This window comes from Sturnira hondurensis, unplaced genomic scaffold (genome assembly GCF_014824575.4).
Source record: "Sturnira hondurensis isolate 20B ecotype Veracruz unplaced genomic scaffold, ASM1482457v3 Scaffold0024152, whole genome shotgun sequence".
In the NCBI taxonomy this organism is placed as follows: Eukaryota; Metazoa; Chordata; class Mammalia; order Chiroptera; family Phyllostomidae; genus Sturnira; species Sturnira hondurensis.
In genome coordinates this window covers 839,548-859,914 of record NW_028096783.1, presented here as the reverse complement: position 1 = coordinate 859,914, position 20,367 = coordinate 839,548, and the positions used below count along the sequence as shown (strand labels likewise).

At 47.2% G+C, this 20,367-nt stretch overlaps 1 protein-coding gene across 1 annotated transcript in view; it reads right to left on the bottom strand.

The window, feature by feature from the left end:
* CLMP (CXADR like cell adhesion molecule) overlaps positions 1-20,367 on the bottom strand; it is a 104,203-nt gene that overhangs the window by 12,639 nt on the left and 71,197 nt on the right. Inside the window, exon 3 of the mRNA XM_037038285.1 lies at positions 3,747-3,904. Coding sequence (XP_036894180.1) covers positions 3,747-3,904 — 158 coding nt within the window. The remainder of the gene's footprint in view (positions 1-3,746; positions 3,905-20,367) is intronic.

Genomic DNA, 20,367 nt, shown 5'->3' with positions numbered 1-20,367 from the left:
TTTATTTATTTTTAGAGAGAGGGAAAGGGAAGGAGAAAGAGAGTTAGAGAAACATCAAAGTGTGGTTGCCTCTTGTGTACTCCCCACCGCAACCCAGGCATGTGCCCTGACTGGGAATCGAACTGGTGACCCTTTGGTTCACAGCCCGCACTCAATCCACTGAGCTACACCAGCCAGGACTCAAATACATTTTTACAAAAATTCTCTGCAGGTTTGGATGTTCTTACAGGGACAGAACTACAAACCCAAGAGTCAAAGAAATGACTGTCACCTTGGATCTCTTCAGCTTAACCTTCCAAACAAAGTCCAGCCTTTGTTTACATTTCCAACCTTACCTCTGGATAAGGACTCCTTCCTCCCCTTCCTCCCCGCCTCACAAGGAGGGAGGAGGCCCTGGGGGAGTGGGGGCAGGGGGAGCAGCCTTCAAGAGATCTACCTCTCTTCCTTATCATATTGACAGAGGATCTCTTTCTAAACCCAACCCGAAAATTTGCCCCTAGACCCCACATACACCCTAGGGAGCTGCCTCCTAAACCTGATCTTCGAATGAGGAGTATTATGAGAAGCACAGGAAGTGTATGATTTCAGTCTAATGTCCCGCATCAGTTCCCAGACAGATAGTTGTCTTGAATTTCCTCATTCTTTTCTATGGCAGCTGCAGGCTTTGAAGGAAGGGGCAGGGACAAGGGAGGGGACTTAGGTGTAGAAATCTTGGGTTCAGAGCCTAGCTCTGAAATCTGTTTTGGGCAAGGGCTTACTGGGTCAGCCCTTACTGTTCTGCCTGATGCTGTTTAACTGATACTGCTCCTACTCAGGCGTCCCCTAAACCAGTGTGCCACCACACAGTGCCAGGGCGGGCGCTGTAAAATGCAATGAGGCCCTTGCACTTGTGACATCCTTCAAAAACTCCATGGCACGGTAGGGACAGTTCTGAGACCCCTAGTCTGGCACACGACACTTTTCACGTGCTGGCCCTACAACGTCTGCAGGCTCACCACCTGCACTTCCCCTACTCCAGCTGCTGTGGCTCCCCCGAACTCCCAGCCTTGGTCTGTGCTCTGAGATTTCCTCTAGGCAATGCCTTCCACCAGCTCGCAGATGAGCCCTGTTTTTCCAGTGTGTTTTTTTCAGATGTACCTTCTTCCATGAAACCTCTCCCCTCCTCCAACTACTCTTGGCCAGTAGCTCCTCCTTTGTATTTATCTAGAACACTCTTCTTGTTTCTATCATGATATTTACTTCTTCAGTGAACTCCTTTGGATAGAGTGCCTGTATAGTGGGAATCTATATTTATTAAAATTACTAAACAGATTTTAAAAATAATTTTTTTCAGGTAACATTGGTGTATACTAAATTGATTTTTAATCTTCCAGCCCATCTTTTCCCAGCATCAGGGTCTTTGCATAATTAGTTCTATCTGGAATAATTTTCTCCTCCAATAATCCTTCATTCTTTCTTTTTAGAAAAATACTTTATGTATTTATTTTTAGAAAGATAAAGGGAGGGAGAAAGGGAGAGAAATATCACATACATCGATAGGTTGCCTCTCGAATTCTCCCAGCTGGGGACCGGCCCCTGAGCCAGCCTGCAGTTCGCTGGGCCACACCAGCCAGGCTCCCCCTTGCCTCCCGCACAGCGTGCTACAGTTTCCAATGATTTATGACAGTGCCTTGGCTAGTGGCGAACAGCCCAGGCACTGATATCAGAGTGCCTAGTTTCAAAATACAAAATGGGTGACCTTATGCAATTTTCACACTCTGAGTGTCTGTGCTTCAGTTCCCTATTTATAACATGGGACGAACAAACCTTGGAGGAGTAACTTAAATCACATACTGGGCTCTAAACAGATTGTGCCCGGCATGTAGCTAATACCTATTGTGCTTAAAATATGTATATTTTTAAGTTACTGAATGCCATTTAACTGAAAACTCTAAAAAGCTTGGCCTCTGATATCTTTTTTAAATTTTGTTAATTTTTTTAATTGATTGATGTGAGAGAGAGAGAGAGAGGAAGGTGGGGAAGAGAGAGAGAAGGAGAAACACCAATTTGTTGTTCCACTTACGGTGCATTCACTGGCTGTTTCTTGTATGTGCCTTGACTGGGAGCAAACCCACAGCCTTGGGGTATTAGGATGATGCCCCAATCAGATGAGCCATCTGCAGGCACTGGTGTCTTCTTCACCCTTGTATCTTAGTGTTTAGCGTGGCCTACCAGGAAGTGCAAGATGAGTATGTGTGATCTGAATAAGCGAAGAAGGGTCTACAGCCATACCACCCTGAACGTGCAGATCTCCTCTGGATGAGTGAATAAAGGACGCTCCTTGCTTCCCATTATTAACTGAAGATAAGGAGGGCGTGGTGACTGCTTATCAGAGCGCTGTTAGAAACAGCACCGGTGGCCTTCCTAAATCAGTGACTAACTTCCTAACCCTTCTGTTCACTGGGCCACAAGACCAAGCTACTCTTCTTTTTTCTTCAGTTCAAATAAAAACATTAAGGTGAAAGTTAGATGAATGGAGTCGTTCTTGGATTTTTATTAGAGGAAACTGTGCTCTTATTTACTTCACTCAGAACCGGGGCTGGCGAGGAGGTTGAGGATGTTGTTGGAACAAGCCTGCTCAGGTTAAGGTGACCTTGCTCTGCACAGAACAGGGAGTCAGGGTGATGCATTTGAGGACGAGGAGACGGCAGGCAGCATGGAAACAACAGGGTGATGGAGGCAGCTTTTCAAGCAGGTGAAACTCCAACAGGGATCTGGTAATTTATTTTTAGTGAGACCTTAGCTTTTGCCCATAAAAACCATCTTATGAAATTAGTGGTATAGACGGCGGAAAGGAAAGGACAACTTTTCACTTTTTAGTAAAGAAAGAAGTAAAGTTCTGTAAAAGAAGGAAAGTCTAAGGTCAGCCTTCCTAGTTACAGATATTTTTTTAAAAGTACAAAGTTTCATCAAAAGAATTAAAAAAAAACAAGTCGATGGGTAAAGGGGGTGAGAATCTTTATGCTAGAAAGCCCGGGCCAAGGAAAGAGACAGGGGCTGAAAGAGCCAAGGCAGAAAGGACCCTAACAGTAGGTCACTTAGTTCTCGTTTTCTATGAAGGCCAGCCGGGGGCCAGCGGGAACGGAGTGGGACAAATCCTGTTCTCGCTGCTGAAGGTGGTCGGACCCAGTGGGCCCTCATGGTGGCCCTGTGCAACCTGCACCCCAAAGCCAAGGCCAGCTCTTCACTTCCAACTGCAGAATCACTGTCAGTTCTTCTGCTGGCCAGCTCAGTGCGTATTGAACATTTTCATTGCCATCCTGTACTTATCCCTCTGTGTCACACGTTTACCATATTACACCGTCTTAGATCTCGGAAGTTGCAATTCTGCACAAAGCTGTGGCACAGGCCGGTGGTTGTGGTCCCAGAAAAGGAGCAGGAGGAGGAGCAGGCTTCCTGCTAGAGGTAAAGGGCTGGCCCCTGGACTAGCGCAGCAAGTGACCACAGTGCAGTCCCCTTAGAAAAGACCTCCGTGGTGCAGTCCCTCTTTGGGCGAAGGACAGACGGCTTTCCAATAGCTCTTGTTTCCCTAGAGGACACAGAATCTCTTCTCCTGACAACCCAAATACCCTCTTTTGTGTACAGTTGTGTGTCTAGAGTCTTTATCAGCAATGAAAAAGGCCATTCTAGCCCTTTCTGACCCAATGAGAGCTGAGGGAAGGCAAAGGAAGGAGGAGCGGGGAGGCCTCCGGCAGGCATATACTTACCACCTTTTGGTTCCCTTCATTATCAGTGAGTAGCCACTCAATGTCCAGGGTGTCTTTTTCTGGAAGCCCCAACTGATGATGACAGGGCAAAGTGACCTTCTCCTCTGCCACTCTCTTGATCTCTGTGTGAGTCCCCGAGCTTCCAACATAGTAGGACACTGAAAGAGGAAAAGCTTTCGTGAGTACTGCAGACACCGCGGGGCAGTGTGTAGAAAGCGAAACTACATCGGATGGTTTTTGAGTGTTCTCGTGGGCCAGGGCCAAGGCCAGGTGTCGGAAGAACCCTAGACCAGAAGTGCTAGAAGTCCCAGGATCTCCCATCAACGGCTCCTGCATTAACTGAACTCATCATATCTTCCTTAACTGCCTCCCCCCCATATGACACTCCTACCAATGCCTGTTTTCCTGCCTCAGAGGGGTTTTTATGAATAATGAAATCACTCAGGCCAACATCAACTTGTCTTTTGATCTTTCCCTCCCCTACTAGCAGAGGCTCCCAATAGGACAGAAACCGAAGGGAAGGCAGAGGTTAGTGTCCTCCCCAGGAGTTTCACTCTGAGAGAACCTTACCCTCCCTGGCCTCCCAGGAAAGCTTCGTGCAACAAGCGGGCTCTGGTGGGTCCTGCTTCATCTAGGAACACACTTTCTCTCATCCCCCCAACCTACCGTTCATTCTGTACAGTTTCATATCTTACGGTTTCAGCCCTCTCTATCCAAAGTGAAATTCTGAGTTATCACATTTGGAACCTGTCCCTCCATGGATCCGATATCCATTCAGCCAACAGGAATTCATTTCCACTTTCTTTTTCCTTTCCCCGGAACTTTCATCTTTTTCTAGGGATGGTATCCTGTTGGCAACTTTGGACTCCAAGCTCACCTTCTTTCCTTCCTATTAATCTCTCTCTTAGTACCTGGCCAGGTACTATCTCTCTCTTAGTACCAGGCTCTGACACTGTTGATTATTAAGTCTACAGTATTGATGACTGATGAGTTGGCGTAATGAAACCCCACCTAGATTCCAGGTATGATGTGTCTGGCGTTCAAGGTGTGCTTTTTCTCTGGGTCTGCCTTTATGTCCTTACACAGTGATAAATAAAGAAGCACAGTGTGAAAAATGATCTCTTTCAAGCCATTCACAATACAACAATATTATACAACCTCCAAGTTAAAAGAGCCCCAAGGCCAGGGCTGTGTCATTGGGAACCACCCTGCCTGGTTTCAGAAGCTGTAACCCACCATGGCTAAGGCTGAGTGAGAGACCTTGGGGCCATAAGCCACTAAGGAGACAAAGCTTATCTCCCTGGCAGGGGCACTGCCTCTGCCCCTTCTACTTCACCCTGCCCGGCCCCCAATGCATGATTGGTTAGCCAACGACAGGTAAGATTCCTCAAAGGAGGGATGACATAAGATAGGCATGGTCATGAAGGGGCCCTCAGGGAAGGACTTGGGGGCTACAGAAAAATGGGGTGATGGACCCTTGTCCCTTGGCTTTGACATAACCTGTGTCCTCATTCTGTCTGGGAGAAGTCTCCTAATCTTTTGGCTGCCTTACTTCCCCTGCCTGACTTAATCCTGAAACAATGCCAGAGGTGGGTGCAGCCCTGTGCTGGAAAGGGTGGGTTCCACAGGGCGATCAGGCCTAAGAAAGAATACACAAAATCCTGTGATACCTGCTTTGCTAAGAATGTCTTCAATTTAAATGATAAGGGTCCAAATGTAAAATGAGTTTGTTTCCCAAAGTTTCATAGCCCTTTAGCTAACTGACCAAGACTCAGAATAAGCCCTCATAGTTTTTTGTATGCTATCTATTGTTTGATCCTTACCGTCTGACAGTGATTAATGAGCTTTACCTCTATTCCTGTTTGAAATGAACCTAATAAAAGTCCATTGAGGAACAGGCTCCTGGCCCTTCTCTGAGAAATTGGCCACCTTTCCTCCCCAAGCAGATCATGTCTCAGTAGACTTACTCTCATCCGTGGTGGTCAGGGGGTGGAGGGCCCCCACATTGTGTGAAGTCCTTTCTCCCGGAACAAAATCACTCTGCCACCTGAGAAGGGTTTTAAGCACCAAAGGCCAAGGACGACGACTAACAGAAACACAGAGGATATCTCTTATTCCCCACTCATTCACCAGGATCAACCAGCAGCAAACCTGTGGGGAGGAGGAGGGCCTGTATCTTGCCTGCAGGAAAATGAAATGAGGAAGAAGGGACCAGGGGCCTGCAGTTTTCTCTGCTGGGCTGATGGGGTCAGAGCCCTGAGCAGCCTCCATCCTAAGAGCAAGAGCAAGTGGGCGCCAAGCTCTTGGCAAAGAATGCAGCCCACAGAATTAGGCTGCGCACTGGAAGGAGCCTTCAGGACCAGCAGAAGTCCCTTGTAGGGTCTCACTTCGTTTCTGTTTAGCACTCGACTCTGCAGTGGGCGTGGCCTCCATTTAGTGAGCACTGCCTGTGGTTCAGCTCTAGAATGAGCACTCAGATCTACGAAGAAAGGGTTACTCTCTAAATCTGCTGAGGGAGTTAGCAACGTGCCCCAAATCACAGACCGGGAAGTGACAGAGCAGGACCCACCCACACCTGCGCCACTGCATGGCACACAGGCCCTGTGTTTCACGTGGCTCCCTGGAGGCCTGGCTCTCCCATCAGCCATAAGCTCCTGGAAATCAAGTGCAGTCCACCAGTGCATCGCCATAGCACCGGGCTCTGGCCTCACACACTGCACGGGCCCAATAAATATCTGCTGGATTGATGTGAATAGAAGCCATGCATAATGCACAAACGGAGGCCCAGGCGTAAAAGAGTCACCTAGCATCCTACAGCTCATTTAGTGGTAGAAATAAGCCATATAAAACCCTCCCTCCTGCAGTCCCCATACAGCAACCATACAGCAGCAGGAAATCGGCCGGTCCAAACTGTACTGAGCTAAGCTTCTGAGGTCCCTTGATCACTTTGCACGAGACACAACAACACTCACGTAAAGAACACAGCACCAGCCCTGGCTGGCGTAGCTCAGTGAATTGAGCGCGGGCCTGCGAACCAGACGATCGCGGTTCGATTCCCAGTCAGGGCACATGCCTGGGTTGCAAACCAGTTCCTTGCAGGCTAACTACCAGCAGGGGATGCACAAAAAGGCAACCATACATTGATGTTTCTCTCCCTCTCTCCTTCCCCTCTAAAAATAAATAAATAAATAAAATCTTAAAAAAAAAAGAACACAGCACCATTTTACTGTAGAGGGCAGGCACTTCCTAGACACTGAGTAAATAAATGCAAGTACCAGCTATGAAAGTGCTGATTGGAGCCACTAGAGGGAATCAAAGGCTCAGGTTTGGTTGATGTCCCGACAGGAAAGCAGCGCAGTGGTGGGTGGTGTGCTTCGCCAGAGCCAGGCTCTATTTATACTACGCCCAGAATTAATCTCAGGGTGCAGGGAGGGAGCCACCGGGAGAATACAAATGACTTCACCAGATAGGGAGCCTGGGGTCAGCGCTTGCACCTCTAGTCTCCCCTAAATCTCACCTCCCCAGTCTCGAGGAGGCCACTGGGATCCCAGCAGGTTTCTAAGGCCCTTCTCTCCTTAAAAAACCCATGGCCCTATTCTGTAGCCTAAGTGGATAGGGTCTTGGACTCTGCACGTAACCAGGCTTGGCAATGCCAGTGGGGGCTACCGAGTATGGGTGTGCGGCCTGGCGGGGGAGTGGGAAGGGCCCATCGGAGCACCCTGTGGCCAGCCTGGGGTTCCCTGGCATTCAAGTACTCATCTTTGTTAGGGAAGACCTTAGAGATCATAGAAATTCGATTTAGGGGGGAACTACAGCTTGGAGAATTGAAACGTCAAGGCACAAAAAGCCAGTTAGTGGCAGTAACCCAAGGTGGGGAATAATCCGGCTGGGAGCCTGGCACTCATGCGGCACTGCTGGGGTCGGGGAGGGGTGCTGGGGGCTGGCAGTGCGCATGTCCGTGTTCACCTGCACCGGGCGGTCAAGTAGTGGAGACTGTGGGGTCTCCCTCCGTAGAGGCCTCTCCATACAGCTCAGGTACTTAACAGAGGACCGGGGAGAGCCTGGGAGAATTATCCTTGCCGAGCCCAGTGCTCTCACCTGCGAAGCGGCAATTTGACAACAGACCAGGGTAAAGCGCAGAGGCATCTCCGAGGAAAAGCTCGCCTCCACTAGAAGGGCTTTTCCTCGGCTGACTGGCGCCTGCAGCCAGTTCAGATTAACTTAAGGCTTTATTCTCTAAGGGGCATTTACGTTTATTAAAGATCTCTTGAACCTTCAAGACCTCTTCAAGGAGATGGAAGCAGAAGTAACTGGTTTTTTTCAACATAAATACTTTTATATAAAACTGAGCCACATATTCTGAAGATGAACCCGCTCAGAAGATAATAGTAAATTATTAAAAGGCAATTTCTATTACCAGTTGACTCTTTCATTCACATTAAAACACTCATTAGAAAAGTCTTTTTAAAAACTGTTCTGTACAACGAGCCAACATTGCTTTTGTGGTCAGGTCGATGTCTTGGATGACCCTTTTAAGGAAGTTCACTTGGTCCAACTTAATGAAGCCCACAGCTTTCGCACACCGGCGGAAACTGTCTCTTCACAGACGGAGGCCACGTTTCCGCGCCAGACCACGTGGGCCTGAGCGGCCGGGCAGGACTAAGAGCACTGGCCAGACTTTCTTCCACGGCTCCCCACAGAGCCACCGGTGACTCATCTTGCTTTAGAAAAAGACCGGGGGTAACTTTTAGTAGAAACTAGGATGCCGCCCTTAGAGTATCTGTTTCTCTCTCACCTCCCTAATGGAGAATTCTTCTGCTGCTCAAAGGTGGGCTGAGTGCCCACTGGGTGTGCCGGGCACCTCTAAGTTCAGTCTGTGTTGGGTCTCCGCCAAGCATGGGCCCCCGGGGCAGCCATTGTCAGCACAGGCTCCTGGCAGTCCCCAGGGTCCCATTAAGGAGAGGCCACAGTGCTTGGTGCACAGGTCGGGAGCAGGTGGGTTCTTCTTCAGAACTGAGTTCTCCTTTACCAGGCTGTGTAGACAGGCAGTTTATGAGTAACGAAGTCAGAGAGCCGTAGGGGCTGCTGTTCCTCACTGGGGGGCAGGAGCCATGCTGTTCACACTAACCCAGGGCAGGGCTCCCGCTCCTGGGTGACCAAGTCCTGCCGGCGCCTCCTTCCACTCAGTGGTCGCACTTCTCTGGATGGGCCGTTCACTTACCGGGGCGGAGGGGGTGGGGTGGGAAGATGATTATCTTGTGTTTTACTTTACAAGGAATATTTGAGAAAATCTCAGTCACCAACGTCATCAAATGTCAGAAAAATAAAAAGGACTTTGCAAATTTTAAAATCAACTTCTCCCATTTTACAGATCAGGAAATTCAGGCTTAGAAAGAAGTGATTCACCCAAAGGCGTTCTGGTTTATGGACTGATACACATAAAACTCAGGAGGGGTGTTCATGCATGTGCGTGTGTCTGCGTGTATGCAGCATGTGCCTTTTCAGACTGTTTCTGGAACACAGTATGCGACTCAAGATTCGGCATGATGCAGTAGAAAGCGCATGAGCTTTGGCATTGGGCAGATGCGACTTTAAGTAGTGCCCCAAACCCCAGGAAGTCCCTGGCCACGCTACGTCTTTTCTTCTCTGAAATGAGCATAAAGCATCCATGGGACAGACTGCTGAAAGGATGTATGTGCAATGACTGGCACTGGCCCCTGGTATACAGCACACACTCAAAAACGATAATTATTACTAATAATACTTGTACACACTGGACTTTGAAAGACAAGAAGAACCAGAAAAAGAATCTGAGAAGGTGAATCAGAACTGTGAGTAATTGGAAGGTCATTCTACTTGGTAACTGTTACTATTTGGCTGTATTTGCTTTATTTCTGTCTGCATATATATATGTACATATATTTTTGCTCCGCCAGTTGGATGTAAGTTGAAGATAGCACCTCATGACGTGTTACCTCTAAATGTAAAAATAAGGCTGCTGTCCACAACCACAACTTCACTATCACACCTAAGAAATTAGGAATATTGTACAGGTCATTTCTGACTAGAGCGTTAAGGAAGACTGGGCTGTGGGACTGAGCTAGATGTGGAAGGGCAGACCGGCTCCCCCTGCAGGGACGTGAGGGCAGCCAGCGCGTTTGTGATGAAGGGAGCCCGCCTCCTGCTGGACTGACTCCCTCACGAGGAGGAGGAAGTTTCTCTTCTGCAACTCCTGCCGACTCATCCCAGCCCCAGAGTCCCTCTAGTCTTCTCTCTGGAGACTTCTGAAGTCTTCAGAAAAGAAAAACCACATTCACTGTGAGCTGCTAAGGAACTGAGATATTTAAATGTCTTCTCCAATTCAAATATTATTTGATGTTTAGAGAGTGAAGCTTGCAGATTACCAGTGGAATTTCAGACATCTGGGAATCAGGGTGGTGCCCTGTCTGCCCCCACCCCTGGAGTTGAAGATTTGTTCCCAAAGTCCCTAGAATTAGTGGTGTGGGTGCTCCGACCAAGGGGACAGCCTGAGCTTTGGCATTGGTCTGGGTGAGGAGGGTGGAGCTGACAAGAAGCCCCTGACCCCTTCTCTGTGGAAGGAGAGAGAAGAGAGCGGAAGTTTTTAGACTAAACACAGGCTGATGAAAAATGATCAACTCCCTTCCCTTCTCCTGTGCAAAAGGCCGTCTCACTGTGTACTTTGCATATATTTATTCTATTAAAATACTACAAGCTCTTCACCTGTTAGGTTCGTTGCTGGAAATGCAAAGATGCTAAGAGTCTCTCCTCCTCCCTCAGGCCATCAGAACACTAATGACTAGCAATACTTTACATTTATTGAGCCCAGCTCATCAAAACGCTCCAGGAGCTCATAGTGAGCTTACAGTGACCTCTGCTCTAGAGGAAAGAACTGAGCCCTCCCCCGCAGCTGAGGCCACACGGCTGAAGGGCGCCATGGGGACATGAGCTCCCCTACAATTTTTATTCTGTTCTCACTCCCCCAGAGGTCTTTGTCTCGGCAAGTGGCTGGTTGGAAGCAGAGCTCACGCAGATGAAACACAACAGCACAGAGCTAGGTGGCAGGCCAGAGCTGACCAGACACACTTGAGCTCTTGCTAGCTGGGGTCCTGGTTGACAGGGACAAACACTTTAAGTTGCAGCTTTACCTAAGCGTAGTGTGGGGAGGATGCAGAAGACCCGGAGGGAAAGATCTACAGCGAGCGGGAGTGTGATATGGCTCCTGAAGATGCCTGTGGAGCCCCAGCTGCATTCCAGAGGTCTGACGTCCGGCACAGGGGAGTATCAGCTCTGCCGGGCACTGTGCCAGCAAAGCAAGCCCGTCCAGAGCGCCTGTGTCCCATTCTAGATGTTACACATGGACAGGGACGTGACCCGAACGGTGACATCCAGAGGGCTGTGACCAGGAGGCGGTGGGAGCATAAGACATGTAGGAGGAGCAGCTGACTCCTTCTACAGCTGGTAGAAGGAGTGGTAGTCGGTAGCCACCTTCCAACATTTAAAATGCTACAAACAAGCAATGGGCTTGTGGGGTGCTGTGCCAGGGGGCGGAGCGAGGTGCAGATGGCCTGATACCTTTCACCCTAAAGTCCCAGGCTGGGAGCTCCCCTTGCAGCTCTGAAATGGTCCGACTCCCTTACGAACCCATTTGGGCTTAAACCCATTTGGGCTCGATGTGCTGACAGACTTTTTAGCAGCCCCGTCTGACAGGGGAATGAGCTGTGCCATTTGGTGAGTTTCTCACTATTGGACTCATCCCAGTGGGAGTGTGTCAAGGACAATAAAAGGGATTCTTATGTGTGGTTGCTGAGCTCAGTGTTCAGTGTCCCTCCTAACTGTAGCATTCTGTGACATGGTCACCGAGTGCTCAGTATGTTCGAGGCACTGTCCTTGCTGAATGGGGTGGCAGCACGGGACACACACGCACACGGCTACCTGTCAGTGTAGTTGTCACCATCAGTCGAACAAATGGTGCAGCTTTGCTGCACCATCACATGAACATTGCTTTTAAACATTGCTGCTGGGCTCCTCGGAAGAATTAGAGGGAAGCGGCCAGTGCAACTGTAACGTTTTTCCTCTCTGTGAATGCTTTCAACCACAAGGGGGCAGAGTTTACTTAGAGAGAATTCTGCACTCCTGACCTTTAACATAGTTCTTACATTATCAATAGAAAGGATTATAATGGACAAAAACTTATAAACTACCTTGGATACAAGCTTAAGAAGCACTTTGTTGCCACTTGTGGTTAAATGCTAAATTTTAAACCCTCTGCATTTAATTTTCAATGGCTGTGGAAAAAAATGGAAATCTTAGAACATATGGTCAGAAATTCCAAAGAAACTTTATCAAGGAAATAGAAACATACACACTTTTAACAACTTCATGACACTGTTTTGACTTTTTCCAACTGAATTACATGCTTACTGTGTGTAATACCAAAACACACCCTTATTTTAACTGAAGAATTTATTGCAAAACAAATCAGTTACTCTGGTACTGCGAAATACTGTCTGCAGAGTGTCAGTAAGAAAAGGCAAAGAGGGAAGGAACAAAATCTGTCCCAGATGGCTGCAGTGGCATCTGACCTGCGGCCCAGGATGGCTGTGATGCGGCCCAAAACAAAACTGTAAATGTATGTAAAACATTATGAGATTGTCCTATATTTATGTCTGACCCAAGGCAACTCATCTTCTTCCAGTGTGGCCCAGAGATGCCCAAAGGTTGGGCTCCCCTGAGAGACTGAGCAATCAGCAAAAGAGCTCTCAAGGTCCCTTGGGTCTTGAAGTTTTGTCTTCGTTCTAGGCCAGTTGCTTCCCAAATTACAAAACCCCACATGTACTCTGGAATCCCAAGCTGGGGAAGGCCTGCAGAAGGTCATGGTCTGCCTATTCAAAACTCATCTGCTGAAATGCACAAACTTATCCACATTCTCTTATCACCACTGATGATCTGAAACCGTAGAAAACTGTTCTGAGATCCCGACAGGTCTGTTGTATCCACTTTTTATTTGTAGTTTGTCACACAGTGTCCCGAGATACCGATTTCTACAGCGTCTCCTCACACAAACACCTTGTCCTCGATGCTTCAGATTATAGGGGCTACGAATGCACCTCTGACAAAATAGTTGGCACCGGAGTGGAGGAGCCAGGAGTGCACATTTGCTCAATGAACATGAGGGGCCCTCCTGTTACCACACTGGGTCCTGCAGGGGACACAGAGGTGGACGGCATTGTCCTTTGTCTGTGAAGAAACTACTGAAACGGAGAAACAGAACAGCAGGTGATGGGCACTGAGGTCAGGGTCAGAAAGTGCTCTAGGAATCGGGAGGAGAGAGATCCCCTGGTGGCCAGGGACGGCTCCACAGAAGAAGGTATTTCACCTGCGCCTTGAAGATCTAGCGGCCGTGTTAGCAGCTACACATGAGGTGGGGGCATCCCAAAGGCCGGGCTGGCAGCCTGACTGTGCAAGAAGCCAGCAGCTAAGCTGAACTCAGCACCTGAAGCCTGGAGTGTCGCCATGGACCCTTAGCCCCGACAAGCTCTGCAGACTGGTCAGTAATCACCACATGATCATCATGTCAGCTGTGTCACGGCCCTACAGCATTGGGGTCGCTACCTGGGAGTAACGTTTCGTCTTGGGATCTCCAGTGAAGTGGTCGGGGGAAGACGCTGACCTGGTCCACAGGGATCACTCTGCCACTGGAAACAGCACATCCCCCAGCACTGTGTCCTCCGTAGTACACTGGTGCATGTTCCACGCACGTGTTCCACGTTCACATGGGTAGGAAATGCACACCGCTGTCTACAGATGAGCAAGCCAGAGTTGGGGCACAGAGGAGACAAGGATCTGGGCCCCGATTCTGGGACTCTGAGAGCCGGATCCCTCGCTGCCCTGGTTGTTGGCGTGTCTATTTATAGCCTCCAACTCATTCCAAGTGTGGCTCTATAAATATGAATCTTTCATTACCTTTTGCAGACAGATTTAAACGGAGGGGAGGAATTAAAAATGGACACAGGCTTACTACTGAGAGGGCAATAGTCCACTTTTAGGCACGGCAATGGAGAATCGAGATTTGCTGACAATCAAAACCCACTGATAAATTAGAGCCTCATTTCAGCCTTTAACTTTAACACTGCCCTCTCCACCTTCCAAGCAAAGCCAACCACAAAGAGACAGCTGGTCTACACTTCATCTCTGTTTCCCCTCAGTCACCCTTTCTAGGGACAGACAGGGGGATACGAAACAAACAAAAAGACAGACAGTTCAGGTTTGTCATCCAATGTAGTTTATACCCCCATATGGACGCTTCTTTTGATAGTAGCTAACATTTTTTGAGCATTGTGTATTATTCTACTTGACTTGTAGTCATTTCTATTTTCTCGTTTTTTTTTAAGATTTATTTATTTTTAGAGAGGGGAAGGGAGGGAGAAAGAGAGGGAAACACTGAAGTGTGAAAGAAACATCGATTGGCTGTTTCTTGCAAATCCCCCAGCTGGGGACCTGACCTGCAACCCAGGCATGTGCCCTGACTTGGCATTGAACGGGTGACCTTTTGGTTCACAGACCAGCACTCAATCTGCCGAGCCACACCAGCCAGGGAGGTCGTTTCCATTTGTAGTCTCCACACTGTGCAAGGTAAGCACTGTTATTAACCCTGCCCTACAGCGAAGGCACAGAGATGCAGGGAGACAACGTGCTCAACACGACACAGTTTCTGAGGATTAGAGCCATAATTCTAACCCAGCCACTTCCACTTAACACCCACACCCCTAACAGCACCTCACACCAACTCTATACATATTTAACACAGATCTTATTGGTCTAAGGTCACGCTAGTATTCTTGTGTGTGCCTTCAGAGCTTTTCATCATCTTTTTTTTACTCTTTGAAAAAATGTCTTTTTGTTGTTGATGCTATTACAGATGCTCCCATTTCCCTCCTTTGCCCCCTCTACCCAGCCTCCACTTTTTTTTTTACTCTTGGTCATATACAGAGAAGCTGCTTTCAAAAGTCCAGATAGCGGTTACTCTTGGAGGAAGGGGCGGCAAGTAGAAGAGACACGGGGAGGCTTCTAAGGGTCTAGTTTTATTCTATTTCTAGATCTGGGTGCTTATTACTTGAGCAGGCTAATCTGGTGGAATTCACCAAGCTGTACACACATAATTGTGCATTTTCTGCACATATATTGTACTAATTTATTATGTATTGCTGTATAGCACATTGTCCCCAAACTTAGCATCTCAGAACAACAAACATCTCAGAACAGCATTTTTTCATGTGTACATTGTTATCAATTTATTATTTATGTATTGATAAATATTTTCTTGTTTTATAGTGTCAACATTTTTATAAAACTTTAATTGACTTTATGGGGGTGACATAGGTTTCAGGTGCACAAATCCACAACACACCATCTGCACGCTGCATTGCGTGTTCACCACCCCAAGTCAAGTCTCCTTCCACCACCACTTATCCCCCTTTACCGTCTCCTCCCTCTCCCACCCCCAACACCCATAAGGCATCTCATAACTTCTGGGGTGAGGAGGCTGGGCACAGCTTCCCTGGGGGTCTGTCATGAGGTGAGATAAAACTGCTGGCTGGGGCTGTGGTCTTGTCTGAAGGCCTCACTGAGGCGGGAGGAGCCCATTTCTAAGCTCCCACCTCCGGGTGTTGGCGGGTGTCAGTCCCTCAGCCTGTGGGCCTCTCCTCGGGGCTGCCTCCCCCGAGGCGGCTGGCTTTCCCCAGGAAAGTAATGCACGAGGGAGGGCAGGAAAGTGCTCAACATGCAAGCTCAGAGGGGACATCTCATCTCTGTCACCATAGTCTGCTTGTCATAGGCGATTAAATAATTCTATTTGAGGAGAGGGGATGCTAGGCAGCAGGGGTCATTGGAGGCAATCGGAGAGGCTGCCTACCACACACTTCAATAAAGTTAAAAATAATTGTACATTAACTTCCTCCCCCTCACCACTCAAAGTGATACTCACTGGCTTACAGAATTAAAAATGCTTTAACCAATTCACTAGTTCTTTTTGTAATGATAACATTCCTTGGAGCAGAGGTGTCAAACTCATTCTCACTGGGGGCCACATCAGCCTCGGCGGCCTTCGAAGGGCCGAATGTAATTTTAGGACTGTGCACATGTAACTACTCCTTGACTAGGGGCAAGGAGTTCTACACTCTGCCCTTTGAAGGCAACCGTGAGGCCCATGTGGCCCCCAGAGAAAGTGAGTTTGACACCCCTGCCTTGGAGGTAGATTCTGACATGAACTTTTCTGTTGCGTAGAAATGTAATAAGAAGCTGCATACTACACTTTTATATTTGTACAGCACTTCTCAGATTTCACAATTCTTTCCCTATTCAAACTCAAAACATGTTTCGAGTTTCACTATGCAGAATAAGTAGGAATTGTAGTTTAGTGGTAGTTTATCTGAAAGTTACAAAAATACTTTATAATATTTAGCATTTCTTGAGTGCTTACTATATGCCAATTACTGTATGTTAAGGGATATATATTTTATGTATATACATATATATTTATACATAAAAATCCACATGAATATTTAATTCTATGAGGCAGGTTTTGCCTCATTTTATAGAGCAAAATGTAAGACACAGAGAAGATTTCAGGGCTGACAACTGTCAGAGCCAGGATTTGAACTCAAACAGGGTGACTTCACACATCTTATGAGCTACATATGATGTAAACAATAGTCTTTATATCACACTGGTAACACATTTTCCTGCAACATGTCACGGGGAAACTTTTACAGAAGCTGTGCCATCTCATATTGGGAAGGGGGAGGAGTTGTCTTTAAAGACCACGACCGGCAGAATGTGAAGAACAGTTATTTCCTGTATGGCATTGTGTCCAGCATTAAAGACCAAGGTAGTCTCTCTTCAAAAGGCTGATGCAGTTGGCTTAGTATCATTCAGTGCTAGAATATATTCTCACCAATATGTTCATGAAAAGATGACCACAGCATCATACTGTTTAATTATTATTTTAAATCTTTACCCAAGGAATCGAACCTACAACCTAGGTATATGCCCTGACTGGGAATTGAACCCTCAGCCCTTTGGTGTAGAGGATGATGCTCCAACTCACTGAGCTCCACCAGCCAGGGCTATTTATTTTAAAAATTTTCTTTCTATTGATTGATTTCAGAGACAAAGGAAGGGAGAGAGAGAGAAACATCAATTTGTTGTCCCACTGATTTATGCATTCTTTGGTTGTTTCCTGTGTGCCCCCTGACCAGGGACAGATCCCGCAACCGCGATGTGTCAGGATGACGCTCCAACCAATTAAGCTACCTCACCATGCGATACGTTTAACACAGACTCGTAAAAGGGTTTAAAACTAACTAGTGTATTAGAGAAGTTCTTAAGGTCAATAGGTGTAATAGGCTTCTTCCATCAAGCGTGTGAGAAGAACTATAATCAGGCTTAGCTCACGCTTCATAAGGAACATCTCAGAGCTTCTCTTCCCCCAGATAAGGGCAATTCGAAATCTGGACCTTGATCTGCATACTCCTTAATTTTGGTTCACAGACAAATTGCTCAACCAGACTGCAGCTTCTCCCATTAAGGAGAAGTGGCAAGGATTAAGAAAAAAAGTGGCAAGGACGGAGCCGGTGACACAGTTTGGCTTCCTACACCCAGTACAAGTCCCTGCAAGAAATGTCAGTTCTCAGCAAGGGCGGATGTGCAATGCCAAGTAATTTCCCCTAACTTTACTTTTTTCCTATCACTCACCCACACCCAATGACTCAAACGGCTGCTCCATGCTCATGTATCCATCGACACTCATGTAATTACTCAAATGACCCAAAGATGAATCTTTGGCTTCCCAAGGGACTGTCTTCCAGATGATCTTTGCATTTTCACCCTGGCAGCAAACAGGTCTGGCTGACCTTCCTCTCCCTCTGCCTACAGACCCAGAGTGCTTCCTGCTTAAGGGGGGATGGGGTGCAGAGAAGAACAAGAAATCACCCAAGTGCTGTACTATTTAAGATGGGTGATTCCAAACCCAGTTAATTATTAGCACACTTAAAAGGCTTTAAGAACATTTTTTGAATAATATACTATAAGCATGTGTAAACATTCAAGCAGAACAGAATGGCAGCCAGTGAAGAGTCAGTCCTCCCTCAGTTTCCCCGCTGCAGGCAAGTCCGACACCAGCTCACACGAATCTGTGTCTCACACTTGATTCTGGCCCAGCTGGTGCAGAATGTTAGGTAGGGGAGAATTTTGACTCAAATTTCAGAAGGCTCCCTTGACTTCTAGCTTCCAGAATTACTATTGAGGCCTCTGATGCCACTTTTGATTCCAGTCTTTTAAAAGTGACCTCTTGTCTTGATTGGCGTGGAGGAAGCACTGTCCCGCCCCGAAAGGTTGGGGGTCGACCCGGTCAGGGCACGTGCCAAGGTTGCTGGTCCGGTCCCCCGTCGGGGCCTGGGAGTCTGCCAGTCATGTTTCTCTTTCACACTGATGTGTCTCTCTCATATCAATAAACATATTTTAAAAAATAAATAAAAGTGACCTCTTATTTCTCTCCGGACATTTTTAGGGTTTCTTATTTCATCTACAGAGTTGTAAAATTTTACCATGACGGATTTTTGGTGCAGGTCTTTTTTTTCCATTCGTTTATTTTTGGTTCATTTAATCTGAAAACTCATGCCATTTAAATGTCAGGAAATGTTATTAAGCTATTGAAAAATAATCCCTCCCACTTTCTCTTCTTCCTCTTTGTACCTGATGTGTCAGATGTTGAAATTCCTAGATTGATCCTACAGTTTTCTTATTTTTTCTTATGTTGCTTGATTTGAGTTGTTTTAAAAGTTTTTTTCTTTTTCTTTTTTTAAAAAAGATTTTATTTACTTAACTTTAGAGGGGAAGGGAAGGAGATAGGGAGAGAAATATCAATGTATGGTTGCCTCTCGTGAGTCCCCTACTGGGAACTGGCCTGCAACCCAGGCATGTGCCCTGACTGGGAATCGAACCGCGATACTGTGGTTCGCAGGCCCACATTCAATCCACTGAGCTACACCAGCTGGGGCTAAAAGTTTTTTTGTCAAAGAATCTCTGGGGGGCACTACGTGGTAGTCATTAAGGGATTTATGTACATGGAGTGCACCTTCCATCTTTGGCAGGTTCCTCATCCTGTCTGGGCCGCAGTTCTCTGTAGTATGAGGGGATGACTGTACCCAGCTCATAGGCATTTCACGAGGATCAAAGCATGTTACCAAGATGCAGTTGGTTTTAATATATGCCTGGTGCACAGTAAATGCTCAATAAACATCGCTGTCATCGTTTTCTCTACCCTTTGCATAACATTCTCCAATCTCATCCGTTATGTCTCTGAAGCTATTAGTCAAAAGGTTTCTTGCATAGCTTCTGTTCCTATTTGCTTTTCTCCTACTTTTCTCAAATGTCTGGTGTTGGGGAGAGAGTTACTAAGGAGCAGTTTGGAAGCTCTGTGAGGAAACGGGGTTCCTCCCAAGGGATTTCTCTGTAGGCTTTTTGATGGTGGAACCCCAGACGGTAGTGTCTCTGAAACTGTTCTGTTTCTCCAGAGAAGAATTATCAAATCACCTGCCTGTCAAGGGGAGGCCAACAGATGGCTAATGATCTCTGGGTGGGGTGGGTGAGGGGTCAAGGGTGTCCTGTTCAGGTTGAAAATCAAACAGCCTCTGAGAGAAGGCCTGCAGACCCTGACATCAGGGCTCTCCGTGGTTACGGTTTGGTCCTCTGCTTTCTGCGGTGACTGGTGTCTGGTTCTCCCAAAGCCCTCCTTTTGAGGTGGGGGGAAGGGCTGGGGCTTCTCTGTGTGGGGTGCAGAAAGAGAAACTTGGCTAACTGTTCTTTTTTAAATTTTTTCTTCTGATTTCTCTATGCCTCAGCTCAACTTTTTGTCGTACTTGTGCAGTTTTAAAAGAAAGATTTTATTTATGTTTTAGAGAGAGGGCAAGGGAGGGAGAAAGAGAGGGAGAGAAGTATTGATTGGTTGCCTCTCACAGGCACCCCCAACCAGGGACCTGGTCTGCAACCCAGGCGGGTGCCCTGACTGGGAAGTGAGCCAGTGACCTGTTGCTTTGTGGGATGCAACCAACTGAGCCACACCAGTCAGGGCTGAGTCTTTTCTGGAACTGGCTTGCCTTCTATGAACAGAGGGTTTGGGCCGCTGTGATTTGGTCAGTCAGTGTCCCTCCTCCATCTCCTTCTCTGTGTCCAAATACTTGTTGACCTTCTCTTTCAACTTGATTTCCTCCCCATTCTCTTGTTCTTGTGGATTTACATTTGTTTATTTCTTTATTTCCACCTCATTGGGATTTGGTGAGGAAACAGAGAAAAATACCTGTGTTCAACCCACCACTTCCCTAAAACACCAGTAAGTAATCGGGAGAGAGAGGGGGCAGGAATTATCTTTGACACATTTTTTCTGCTCTATTTAAAAAATAATACTTAATTTATTTCCAGAGAGAGAGGAAGGGAAGGAGAAAGAGGAGAGAAATATCAATGTGTGGTTGTCTCTCACACACTCCCAACCATGGACCTGGCCCTCAACCCACGCATGTGTCCTGACTGGGAATCAAATGAGTGA